The 13,292-nt window shown below is 38.0% G+C and overlaps 1 protein-coding gene across 1 annotated transcript in view; it reads left to right on the top strand.

Annotated features, from left to right (window-relative positions):
- The window catches only part of SVEP1 (sushi, von Willebrand factor type A, EGF and pentraxin domain containing 1), a 226,247-nt gene that overhangs the window by 102,007 nt on the left and 110,948 nt on the right, over positions 1-13,292 (top strand). Inside the window, exons 14-18 of the mRNA XM_007968447.3 lie at positions 1,718-1,829; positions 5,692-5,856; positions 6,430-6,663; positions 8,724-8,885; positions 11,489-11,650. Coding sequence (XP_007966638.3) covers positions 1,718-1,829; positions 5,692-5,856; positions 6,430-6,663; positions 8,724-8,885; positions 11,489-11,650 — 835 coding nt within the window. The remainder of the gene's footprint in view (positions 1-1,717; positions 1,830-5,691; positions 5,857-6,429; positions 6,664-8,723; positions 8,886-11,488; positions 11,651-13,292) is intronic.

Below are 13,292 nucleotides of genomic sequence, written 5' to 3'. Positions count from 1 at the left end.
TCAAAGAGATCACATGTGGAAGAGGAGATGGGAGTAAGAAGAGAAATCAGACTGTGGAGAGCCTTGAAAGTCACTGTAAATCTTTGCCTTTTACTCTAATTGAGATGGAAAGCCATTTGAGGGAACAACTTACTGATGAGTTTGGGCTCTAGGAGAAGCAGAAGGTAAGAGAAGAGAGTAAAAAGACCACATAGGAAAGGAAAGCAAGAGGTGATGGTGGCTAGGGTGGCACTAGAGATGGTGAGAATTTAATGGATTTTTTTATATCTTCTGAAAGTAGATTCAGTAGGACTTGCTGATACATTGGAGGTAGATTGTGGGATAAAAAGAAGAGTAAAGGAAGCATAGTGTAAAAGGGCATAGGTCTAGGTACTGGGTACTCATGAGGATGGAAGTGTGTGAACGAAGTCTCTTTTCTGAGTTCAATTTTGATCAGCATAAAAAGATGATCATCTGAGAGTAAGAATGGGGAGGAGTTGTTGGAGGCTTAAGAAGAGAGAAGGTGGTGTAAAATAATTTTCTAAGAAAGGATGAATAAGTATGCTAAAGAATTGTGGTAAGATTGGCAGCCAGCAAGGTTACATTTTTTCTCAAGCCTTAGCGGACCATGTAGTACAGGTGTGGGAAAGCAGAATGATTAATTTAACCAAGGGTAAGTGTTGTCCAGACAAACAAATTGAGGAAGAGGCTTGCAAGGGAGGAGACGTTCCATGGTGATGGACTATGGAATTTTAGATGAGTAAACAAAGACATGAAGACATGAGGGGCTAAAGGAGAGGCACTAGGGTCAATGGATTATACATTCTGATGAAGTCAAGGAACTGTTGGATTCCTGAGAAGAGGAGAAGGTGCAGTTTCTGACAATGACAAGGTCTGAGGGTATGACTACGGGAGAGAGTGACAGAGTAAAGCTATAATACAAGAAAGAAGAGGGAAAGGAACTGAGAATCCAAGGAGATGGAAGGATTTGCTCGGTGTCTATAGAAATCACCAAGAACTATAACAGGACAGTTACCAAATGTTCTTGGAATGAGGGAGTGACGCAGAGGGTAAATGCTGCAGGTGACTGTCACCAGAAGGGTCAATGAGTGGTAGAGTTGATGGCATGAGCTTCAGAGCTGTGAGCCTTTAAGGAGATGTGAGGGAGTGTGATCTGGAAACAGCAATAAATAGTGAGAGGGACCTTCCTCCACTTCCAGTCCTGCTACCAATTCCAGGATTCTGGAATTTCTAGTATTTCTAGAATATTTTCTGGGAAAAGTTCTGGAAAATTGGAAAGGTTTTAGGGCAAAGGTGAAGAGAACATAAAGAGAAGAGGTAGAAAATAACAGATTTGCTAATTACTGACTGAGCTTCAGAGGGCATAGAGGAAGGCTTGGGGGATTGGGGAAGAGGAGTGGAAGATGGGGTCAGAGAAAGGGTTCCAAGGAGCCATATAGGATGAAGATTTAGAGCCAGGAGATATCCCAGGAGCCCTGGGTTTCTCATGGTGAGTGACATAAACAGAGATAAAAGGTGTGAAACTAATCCTGGTGACCAATAGACAGTTAGAGGCCGCAGGGGAGGAGGGTCAGAATCCCTTTGAGGAATGTGTAGAGCTCTGGGGCCGTCCCTTCCCTCCTGCTGATGGAGATGTGAAGGCCAGGGGAGCAAAGTTTTTATCCAAGGCATGCAGGAAAGTGATTTACACTTTATCCTCTTCATTTTTTACTTGCAGGTCCCATCATTTTGTAGTGATGCAGAGGACATTGATTGCAGACTGGAGGAGAACCTGACGAAAAAATATTGCCTAGAATATAATTATGACTATGAAAATGGCTTTGCAATTGGTAATTAAATTCTGTGGCATCGGTAGTTGGCAAGACTAACCTGCAAAATAAGAATAATTCCAGAAAAGTGAGGCAAACTAGAAACGTTAACTTTTGTTAATGTATTCATCAAGTATTTTAAGTTGGCTAGATAATTTGATAATGTGCTGAATGATCACTAAGGATATATCAAATTTTAGTAACAAATAAATTATTTAAAATTATTTACCAGGATTCTTAAAAATGACAAAAACTAAGAAAACCAAGTCACGTATGCTGGTAAAATTCAAATGTTGGTGTATCCTAAAAGAGAATAGTAATAAAGTCCTAACAGCAACTTTGATATGGCATTCAGTGTAAGTTACAATGAAGTCATTAACATAAAATAGTTACACATGTAAAATATTCAGATTCCTCACCAAAAATATGTTAAGATTTCATTTATTCAAGTCTAATATATCTTTAAGTGGAATTGTGATGTTTTCTCTATGTTTACTGTGAGAAACATATATGTTACTATGTTTACTCTGAACATTTTTATTAAGATTATTTTTTGCCAGGCATGGTGGCACACACCTGTAGTCCCAGCTATTTATGGGGATGAGGTGGGAGGATCCCTTGAGCCCAGGAGTTCGAGGCTGCAGTGAGCTGTGATTATGCCACTGCACTCCAGTCTGGGCAACAAAGTGAGACTAGGTATCAAAAAAAAAAAAAGATAATAATAATAATAGTGTTATCAAAGTAGTGTAGTGGTTAAACACGCGGACTCTACAACCAACTACTTAAGTCAAAATCCTGGCCTCACTACTTACTAGCTGTGTGATCTTGAGCAAGCTATCAACACACTCTGTGCCTCAGTTTCCTCACCTATATAAGAGTACTCACCTCATGTGACCATTTTAAGCATTAAATGAACAAGTACAAGTCATGTGCTTAGAAGGTTATGAGATGGTAAGTATTAATTTGCATTACAGCAGACATCTTTTCCATTTCAAATACTAATCATGTTTGTAATATTTTTGGTGATTTAGCATTAAGAGTGATGTTGACTGTTGCTTTCGATTTTTAAATATTTTTAAATATCATTTGTGCATATATGTTTATTAATTTTTAAAATGCTTAAAAACAAAACAATGAAGATAATCTACAACCCCAGAAACAAGCCTGTTAATACATGTATATATTTATAACTATATGTAGATCTACATATATATACATCATACTATATATACTGTATATATGCCATACTATGATATATACATATTACTACATATATAACTGTTTATTGTATATACACTGACACTATTTTGAACACAAATTCTTAATTAACATTGTATTGAGGACATTTTTATTCACTAAATATCCTACTTCAATACAGTTTGAATAGCCACATATTATCCCATTGATCAGTTTACCATAATTTATAGAAATAGTTCCCATTGGTAGATATTGGGTTATTTTCAGTTGTTTACTATTATGTACAACACTTTAGTGAACATTTTGGAAATTAAGGTTTTAGATAGGAAAAAGTAAGGTGGCATTGTCAGTAACACATCTAGAATAATCAACCCTCTTCTGTTAAACACGATCCAGGTTTCCCCTCCCAGATTGTTGGGGTAGGTTGTGGGGGCACAAGATTACACCTAGAGAGAGTCAGTTGTCATCACAAGTCTATGAGATGAGCCATATTTGTCATCTAATAAGGGTCCAAATGGCAGTTCTTGAGAAAAAAGCATAGGCAGGTGGCACACATGATCCTGTGATACTAAAAAACAAGCCTTCCTCCCTAAATGTATTCCCAGTAGTCACAAGATCAGTGTAAGATTTATAACCATGCCTTGGCAGGTCATAATGTATGAAAAATAAACAACCAATAAATATAATAAAATCAATTTGACTTCATAATAATCATGTAATCAAAATTAAAACTAGGCCAGGCAAGGTGGCTCACGCCTGTGATCCCAGCACGTTGGGAGGCTGAGGTGGGCAAATCACCTGAGGTCAGGAGTTAGAGACCAACTTGGTCAACCTGGTGAAACCCATCTCTACTAAATACACAAAATTAGCTGAGCGTGGTGGTAAGTGCTTGTAATCCCAGCTACTCGAGAAGCTGAGGCAGGAGAATCACTTGAACCTGGGAGGTGGAAGTTGCAGTGAGCCGAGATCATGCCATTGTACTCTAGCCTGGGCAAAAAGAGCAAACCTCCATCTTAAAATAAAATAAAATAACTAAAGTGAAATGCAATTTTTGACCTGTCAGATTAACAAACAAGAATTATGGGGAAAAAATCATATTCATACGTTGTGTAGAAAGGAGAAATTAAGAGGGCATTTGACAATATGTCTAAAGGATTTTTAATGCCCATGCACTTAGACCCAGAAATTTCATTTCTAAGAATATTTCTCAAGGTAAAAATCATGCTGTTGTGCAAATATGTGCCGCATTTCATAAATTTTGAGATGCATATTTTTCCTTTAGACCTGAAATTGGGATGTATCTTCTAACCGATGGTATCTTAGATTTGATTAAATACTGTATGTGTAAGGATGTCCTAAAAATTTGAAATAACCTAAAAGTCAAAAAATAGAAACTGTAGGTTTGTGTTGTACCATACAAGAGAGTATTATGCCGCCATTTCACATAGAAATGCCATAAGATTTGAAAAAGATTACTAAATAATACATACATAGTATAATCTTGTTTTGTTAAAAGTGTGTTGTTTTTATTCCAGGTTTGTGTGTGTGTATATGTATGTATGTACGTATGCATAAATGTATATCCGTGTGTATATTTATACATTCATAGTGGGAAAAAAGCTTGCCTAAAATGTTCGTGGTGATTATTTCTATGTGGTTTCTAGAATTATAGTCATTTTTAATACTTTTCTCTTTGCTCATTTTTGTCTGTAACAGCTACCTAATGGTTGTGGAGAAAAGGCTTAAGTAAAAAGATGATATTAATCCCAGTTAATTTTAATAGCCAAAAGCATAAATAAAGTCAAAAAGTTCAGAAAACAATTTACTTAAGTGGAGAGGCCTATATAAATATAAATTATTGTCTAAAGTACATAACAATAGTATGGCCAGAATAATATTAATATAGTTTTATAATAAGTCAAATGCTGAGTTTGACAGCTTATATATTTTGTCTCATTTAATCCACAGACAAATCTATCAGGTAAGAATCATCTCAATTTATAAATGAAGAAACTGAGGCTCAGAAAGATGAAAGTAACTTGACTAAGATTATACAGCAGCATACATTGAGAAGCCACAATCTGAACCCATGCAGTTAATCACAGTGATATCAAGGGTATCTAGAGAATTCCACGTACCCTTGTTGCCTCCAGTGTGGTTGTATCATAGAGTCATTTAACTTATGTGCTGCCTTTGTAAACTACCCTTACCTTTAAAATATGATGAAAGCATCTTGAGTAATCTTCACAAGAGGAGATCTATTTATGTATATTAATAGTTTATAAGGTCAATTTTAGAAACAGAAAAAAAGGATTTGGGAAAAGCCTTGCAAAGAAGTAGAAATTGATTAGAATTTTGTACCCAGCTCTTACTTACCTCTAAAATTTACCTCTAAAGCTAAAATAATTAACTATTAACTCAAAGATAGAGTGGTATAAATGCCCTGGTAGCTCCATAGAGATTTTTCTTTCTTCTTTTAGTGTATTTCATTGGTAATCTATATTAAATATGAAGTGACCAAAAATTACAATGTATGTAACATTGTAGACCAAACCCTGTATGGAGTATATTATGAGCATTTGAGGAAATAGTCAAGTGTAATTTCACTTGTGGCTTAACATTAGAACCTAAATGCTGATGAAAAAGCAACTGTGTGATCATTTTTGTCTCTGCCCCAACTCTCCAGGACCAGGTGGCTGGGGTGCAGCTAATAGGCTGGATTACTCTTACGATGACTTCTTGGACACTATGCAAGAAACACCAACAAGCATCAGCAATGCCAGGTCTTCACGGATTAAAAGAAGTGCCCCATTATCTGACTATAAAATTAAGTTAATTTTTAACATCACAGGTAAGGATAAACTGTCTATTTGAAAAAGTAATATTATGGAAAATTCTTGGTTGGAAACTTGCTTCTCAAATCTTCCATTTGTTATCATTATTAGGAAATGACTCTGGAATTGAGAATTAGGGAAAGCACAGTTAACTGAGTCTTGTCATCTTTTGCTGTCAATATCATAGATGTCTTTTGTAGGTCTCACGGCGACAAGCACCCTACTTCATTCTCATCTTGGCATGATTAAGGCGTGCTTTTAAAATGCAAGAATTCACAAGAATTTATTATGTTATAATAAAGAACTCCCAAAAAAGGTGATACAGATTTAGCATCTGAGAGAAGGATTGAAACAAATTGTATAGTTCTTAGTCTTATCCATGTATTTACTTAGTTGTTCAGTGAATAGTGGTTAAATTTATTTTGAATTAATTTTTCCTGAAAGATTTTTATCTTTTTCTATAGACCAGTTGTTAGTACTAAAAGATTTTAAATATGCCATTTCTATTTGGTAAAAAAATTAACTACAAATGACTTTCTGAAACACCATGTGTTTGTGTTATGTTTTATTTTGTTTTGTTTTTATCTCAGCTAGTGTGCCATTACCCGATGAAAGAAATGATACCCTTGAATGGGAAAATCAGCAACGACTCCTTCAGACATTGGAAACTATCACAAATAAACTGAAAAGGACTCTCAGTAAAGACCCCATGTATTCCTTTCAGCTTGCATCAGAAATACTTATAGCTGACAGCAATTCATTAGAAACAAAAAAGGCTTCCCCCTTCTGCAGACCAGGCTCAGTGCTGAGAGGGCGTATGTGTGGTAAGACTGTTCCCTGTGATCAAAAATATTTGGTGCATACTGGGTCAAATAAGATGGGTGTAGCCATTTTACAACTATAAAGGGATATTGAAATGAAACATATTTTGCTCTTGTTGTATGGTTGTTATTATTACCATTTTGTCTCAAGAGTCTAAGGAACTACTGTTGGTAAGGAAAAGAAATCTAGTTCAGGTAGGGACTCAAATCTGATTTTTATTTAAAGATTTTTAGACTTCACAGCTTTCAGTAACAGCTCCAATAATAATAACGAATACTTTGTGACCACTTCCGTATTCCAGCTGAGCACCTGTCATGTTTAATCCTGGTTAGCACCTCTGTGAGGTACCATTTTTATTAAGCACATTTTACAGATGAGAAAACTGAAGCCAGAGAGGCTAAGAATTTGCCCATAAGACTTACCCATTAAGACAGTAAGTGGAGGCCAGGTGCAGTAGCTCATGCCTGTAATCCCAGCACTTTGGCCAAGGCGGGAGGATCACTTGAGCCCAGGAGTTCGAGACCAGCCTGGGCAACATGGCAAAACCCTATCTCTACAAAAAAAAAAAAAAACCCTAAAAATTAGCCAAGCATGATGGCGCATGCCTGTAGTCCCAGCTACTCAGGAGGCTGAGGCGGGAGGATCACTTGAGTCCCGGAAGTCAAGGCTGCAGTGAGCTATGATTGCACCACTGCACGCCAACCTGGACAACAGAGTATGATACTGTCTCAAAAATAAAAATAAAATAAAAGACAGTAAGTAGTGTGGCAAAAAATTCCATCGAGGCAGCCAACACCAGTCTTTTTTTTAAAATTGAGGTGAAGTTCACATAACATAAAATTAATCATTTTAAAGTGTATAATTCAATGGCATGAAGTACATTCACAATCGTGTGCAACCATCACCTCTATTCCCAAAACATTTTCATCACCCTCAGAGGAGACTCTATGCCCTTTAAACAGTCACTCCCTATTCTCCCTCTCCACTCCCAACCCCTTAACTTTTAACCCCTATTCTAGACTGCCATGATCTGGATCAATTCCAGCCTATTCTCCAAAGAAATCATCATTTATAGGCAAGGAAATCTCCCATAATGGAACTGTGTACACTCAGCTGAACCAAATGGCATGAGTCTTATGTTCATCTCTCCATAAACGTGGGTTTTTGTGTCCTCCTTCCACAGTTCTTATTGCTAGTCCAAGAGCTCAGCTGGGTGTTTTATAGTGTGACAAATTCAGCCCATCAAAAGCACATTAAAATTGTTGTTCTAAGCCTGCACGTGTTTTCTCCCCACCTGTGAGGAAAAATCAGGAATCCCATTGACCGGTGTTTTTCATTTCTCAGTGTGATCTCGCATCACCTAAAATGCATCTTGACTCAGGCCCCATCCTAGGACTAATGCATTCGAAGGTGGGGTCTTGAAATCTGCATGTTTAACGAGTACATGGGTAATTATTACACACTCGATCTCAGAATCACCTAGGTGCTAATTTCAAGTGTCTTCCCCATTAAGGATATTAATTTTGGTAGCAGCCTTTTCAGTTTAATGTTTAATGTTCTATTTTTGTCTCAGAATTTCTGAGCCACTCCAAACCTATCAAATCTCAAAAAAATGAGGGTGCTAACTGACAAGCAGTCAGTTTCAATGGGGAAGCATTCAGAAAAACAACTAAGAAAATGTTTGTAGTGTCTGAAATCCTCAAGGGAACCAAACTGTTTTTTCCTTTTTGTCCCTCGGCTTTTTCTTTGTTAACTGTCTTCTCATGATAATCTGGCTTATCATAGCTTTAACCCACACTTTTAAACCCCTGTTATATAAGCCTTAAGCTTGGTCAGTAAGAATTTGTTTTTTCTTTAAAAAATAAAAGAATGTCTTCCTGTTGGTTTCTGGGAATATATTTCTGAAAGGTTTACCTTGTGAATAAACCTCTGGCCATAAAATTTAACCCATAAACAATAGCACCTGCCAGCATGTTTATTACTTACATGTCTTAGGAAAAAAGAGCCCAGTGTGTTCCACCGTTGTAGTTTATTCGCTGTTTCCCGTTTGCTTTTTCTGCAGTCAATTGCCCTTTGGGAACCTATTATTCTCTGGAACATTTCACCTGTGAAAGCTGCCGGATCGGATCCTATCAAGACGAAGAAGGGCAACTTGAGTGCAAGCCTTGCCCCTCTGGGATGTACACAGAATATATCCATTCAAGAAACATCTCTGATTGTAAAGGTAGAGGCTTACTGGACATTTCAACTAAAGAAGCCCAATTTTTGTTTCCCTTTTGGGGGAAAGAAAGATTTATTTTCTTCACCCAATACTAGGCTCTTGTCTGAGGCCCCTATGGCAAAAGATATATTTGCAAGAGAAAAGCATACACATTTATTCAATGTAAGTTTTAGGTGAAATGGGAGCCTTCAGAAATGAACCAGAAAAACCTGTGTATTTTTACGCTAAATTCGATGAAGAAGAGGATACTTGTGGAGAAGAATGATCTATTGGGAATAAGTTAAGTGGAGCTTAGCAAGTCTTGATTGTTCAGATTCTTCAGTGTGTCCCTGCGTCTTCAGGGATAGGAATATTTTTTTCCTCTTGCCCACCTCTTATAGGGTGGGCATTCCTCACCTGAGGGTTTTACAGTCTGCTTCAAAGGGGAAGGTGAGAGAATTATTTCTAGGTTTTACAATCTGCTAAAGGAGAGAAAGGCAGAAGTTCAGAGACGCTTTCCTGCTTCTATGGTTTTCTCAAATTTCCTTTAGCTTGAAATATTCAGTATGCCAAGGCAAGGTACAATATTTGCAGGTAGGATGTCCTAAGCCCCATCACAGTCCTGAAATCTAAATGGCAAATAAAATGAAATAATAGTGTACAGAAAGCAATGTTATTTATTTTTTCTTTCTTTTAAACATAAAATATTACCTGAGTGTTTCCCCCACTTTAACGAAGTCCATTTAGCTTTTCTTTTGGAAATATTCCATTGCTCTAAGTTAAACTCCAATCCGCATTCATCAGTTAGCCTGGTGTATTAGGCCATTCTGACATTGCTATAAAGGAATACTTGAGACTGAGTAATTTATAAAGAAAAGAGTTTTAATTGGCTCATAGTTTTGCAGGCTATACAGGAAGCATAGCAGCATCTGCTTCTGGGGTGGCCTCAGGAAGCTTCCAATCATGGCAGAAGGCAAATAAGGAGCAGGCATGTCACATGGAGAAAGTAGGAGCAAGGCAGGGAGTCAGGGCAAGGGGAATGTGTGGTGGCTCACACCTGTAATCCCAGAACTTTGGGAGACTGAGGCAGGCAGTATGTTTGAGCCAAGGAGTTCAAGACCAGCCTGGGCAACATGGCAAAATCCTGTCTCTACAAAAAATACAAAAATTAGCCGGGCATGGTGGTGTGCACCTGTAGTCCCAGTTACTCAGAAGGCTGAGGTGGGAGGATTGCTTGAGCCCGGGAGGTGGAGGCTGCAGTGAGCTACGATCGCACCACTGTACTCCAGCCTGAGGGACAGAGCAAGACCCTGTCTCAAAAAAGAAAAAAAAAAGGAAAAAAGAGAGACAGGGGAGGTGCCACATACCTTTATACAATAAGGCATCACAAGAACTCACTCACTAGCACTGGACCAGCACCAAGGGTATGATGCTAAGCCAGCCCTGAGAAATCCACCCGCATGATCCAGTCACCTCCCACCAGGCCCTACCTCCAACACTGGGGATTATATTTCAACATAAGATTTGGGCAGAGACACATCCAAACTGTATCTATCACCTGGATTCTTTTCTTGAATCTCACATTAATTAATGGAAAGAAGTTTCATGGCACTTTGCAATTATTGGATTGCTTTTTGTTAGAATAGTGTCTGATGTGATGAGATCAGTTCTCCGTTTACTTGGAAATGAATAACTACAAGCACATACGCACATATTCTTGCTACTGAAATATTCAATATTTTCAAAATATTTTAACTATTATTCTTAATAAGAGTTCCTGATGGAAACATTTTCTCTCATAATTAAGGTTGCAGCAAGACATGCCTAAAATAAGGAATTTCAGAAGCGTGCTTCTTTGCCATACTTCTGAATGCAGGTGTGGGTGCTTAATGACTGATAGAAACTCTAGAGCAGTGCTGCATAATTGGAAATGCACTAAACATGTTAGCAATGGTGAAAAGGAGAGTTGTTTGGCGGTCAAAAGCAGAAAGAAAGGTCAGTACTCTGGGAGTCAGGGCATCTGGCCAAAGTCCTCTCCTTCTACAAATCATCCTTATGAATTTAGAAAGTTACCTCACCTCTCTGGGCCTGAAGGTATGTCTACTTTTATGCTCTACTCCTCACCAGCCCTTGGATGAAATGGCGTCTCTAGGTAAGAGGAGGTAGCAGAGCTAGTTCTTATTTAGAGCAGCCCATTCTTTTTTAAAGCAGAGATGTCAGAGTAGTTTATAAGGCGCTAGCTAGGTTTGGGGTTTTGTTTCCGCCACTCAGGATAACAGTGTACGTACTGAGAACTTCTACATGAACAAATTCCCAGTGTACAACTTGTTCCTATCATAGTGTCCTTCTGTGCTACGTATTTCTAACTTCATTTGACAACTATTTATTGAACATGTTCTATGCATCAAACGCTGTAAAAGGTCATAATGGAAGTAAATGGAAATAGTCTAAAACTTAGTATAGAGAAGCATGGTGGTGCCACAATATGCATATGCTTAGCTAACAGGAGAAAGAGCCCTCTGGGTTCCTCATTCTGTCCTAAGTTGCAGAAAACCCTATCCCACACAGGGCTAATTTTGTGCGGCTTAATATCATTGTTGATAATAATATTACCTTTTTCTTTTCAGCTCAGTGTAAACAAGGCACCTACTCATACAGCGGACTTGAGACTTGTGAATCGTGTCCACTGGGCACTTACCAGCCAAAATTTGGTTCCCGGAGCTGCCTCTCATGTCCAGAAAACACCTCAACTGTGAAAAGAGGAGCCGTGAACATTTCTGCATGTGGAGGTTATCAAAGCCTTAGGCACTGATATTTCTTTAAACCTACTAGGTTCTATGCATGAAGGAGTGGCATATTTTCAGCAAAACCATACATCTACTCTATGCACAGAATGGAAATAACTGTCTCTTCATAAAAAGGTTTTTTTTTGTTTAGTTTCTTAGCCAGTTAACACTTCGGTATAAATACCTGCTGTGTAAACACTGGGCTGGGTTAGGAACACTAAAGAAGTACAAGACTTTGTCTCAGGCCTCAAACAGTAATAAACATGTGGCTTCGTGATAGGTAGAAATAGATCTAAACTAGGAACTTCATTCTCTCCTTTATAAAGTGAAGTTTTGTCTAGTGTTTCTTGAAACTCTAAACGTATTTTATTCTGTGGGTTATTACGTTTCACTCCCTACGAGTTGAAGGTTTTCATGACTGGTTATTCACTCGGGCAGCACATTAGAATCATCTTCACATTTACGTGAGTATTTTCAAAGTACTGAAACCTGATCTTCTCTTCCAGCGATTCTGATTTAACTTGTCTGAGTAGAGGCTGGGAATTGGTTTTCTTAAGTTTCCCCAGGTGATTATTTGAGGTGATTAGGAAAATCTGAGAGCCACTAATTTTGGTTCTCAAATGTCAGCCTGGAGAGCTTTTTAAGACAGATTGCGAGGCCCTACCTCCAGGGTCTTTGATTAGGTAGGTCTGAGGAGGGGTCTGAGAATTTGCATTTCTATTAACAACTAGTTTTAAGTAATGCTGATTCTACTGGTCCAGGGACCACACATTGAGAACCACTGGTTTAAATAGAAATAAAAAGATGAGAGTTCCAATTTTTAAGTATTTCTGACTAACATCCCTACTGAGGGATGTTTTCCAGCAAAATACTCATGAACATGTAAACAAAAACAAAAGATGAAAACTTAGAATGACAATGAAACTAGGACTGACAGTCAAGGTCAGCCTACTTCCAGAAATTCCAAAAAATTGCAACTACTGGAATTTGCAAAGTCAATAGAACTGGACTAAAAATAAAGGGTTGTTGGCCTACCTCTGCTACTCACTGGGAACCGAACAAACATTCCTTGATGAAAGATTTTTTTTTAAAAAATTGTGTATCCTACCTCTACAGTTTTATTTAAAAACCTAAGGTCTATGGCAACTGAGAAATGAAGAAGCTGTTCCCATATTGAATGAATGGTGTTTTTAAGAACCAACCTACTGGTTCCCTACTTCTCTCAGACAACACAGAGACACATAGGCACACTTCCTACTCGCACTGCACACTAGCCATGCTTGACTTCATCCAGTTAGAGATTACCAGTAAACAAGAGCTAGGAAAAGTTAATGTGCAAGGGCAGGAAGGGGCGTTTCCAGCATTGCATCTTGGAAGTTGTAGTCCTCATAAGTTAAGTGCATTGGGACAAAAGGAAACAGGCAAAACACATTCTGAATGATACGTTTATGTATATACTTCATCTGTTTAAATTATCTCAGTCTAGTAGAATCAAGGTAGATACAAGTCTGTGAGACCTGAGGCATTGGGCAAGTAATATTCATCAACCTAATAGTTTCACTGAAGAGTTGAGAAGAAAATTTAGGCCCTAACTGAAACTCATAAACCATGTCTGTTGGATAATACCATCTTTGGATCTTTTTTG

This window comes from Chlorocebus sabaeus, chromosome 12, assembly GCF_047675955.1.
Source record: "Chlorocebus sabaeus isolate Y175 chromosome 12, mChlSab1.0.hap1, whole genome shotgun sequence".
Lineage (NCBI taxonomy): Eukaryota > Metazoa > Chordata > Mammalia > Primates > Cercopithecidae > Chlorocebus > Chlorocebus sabaeus.
This window is presented reverse-complemented; position numbering and strand designations above follow the sequence as displayed.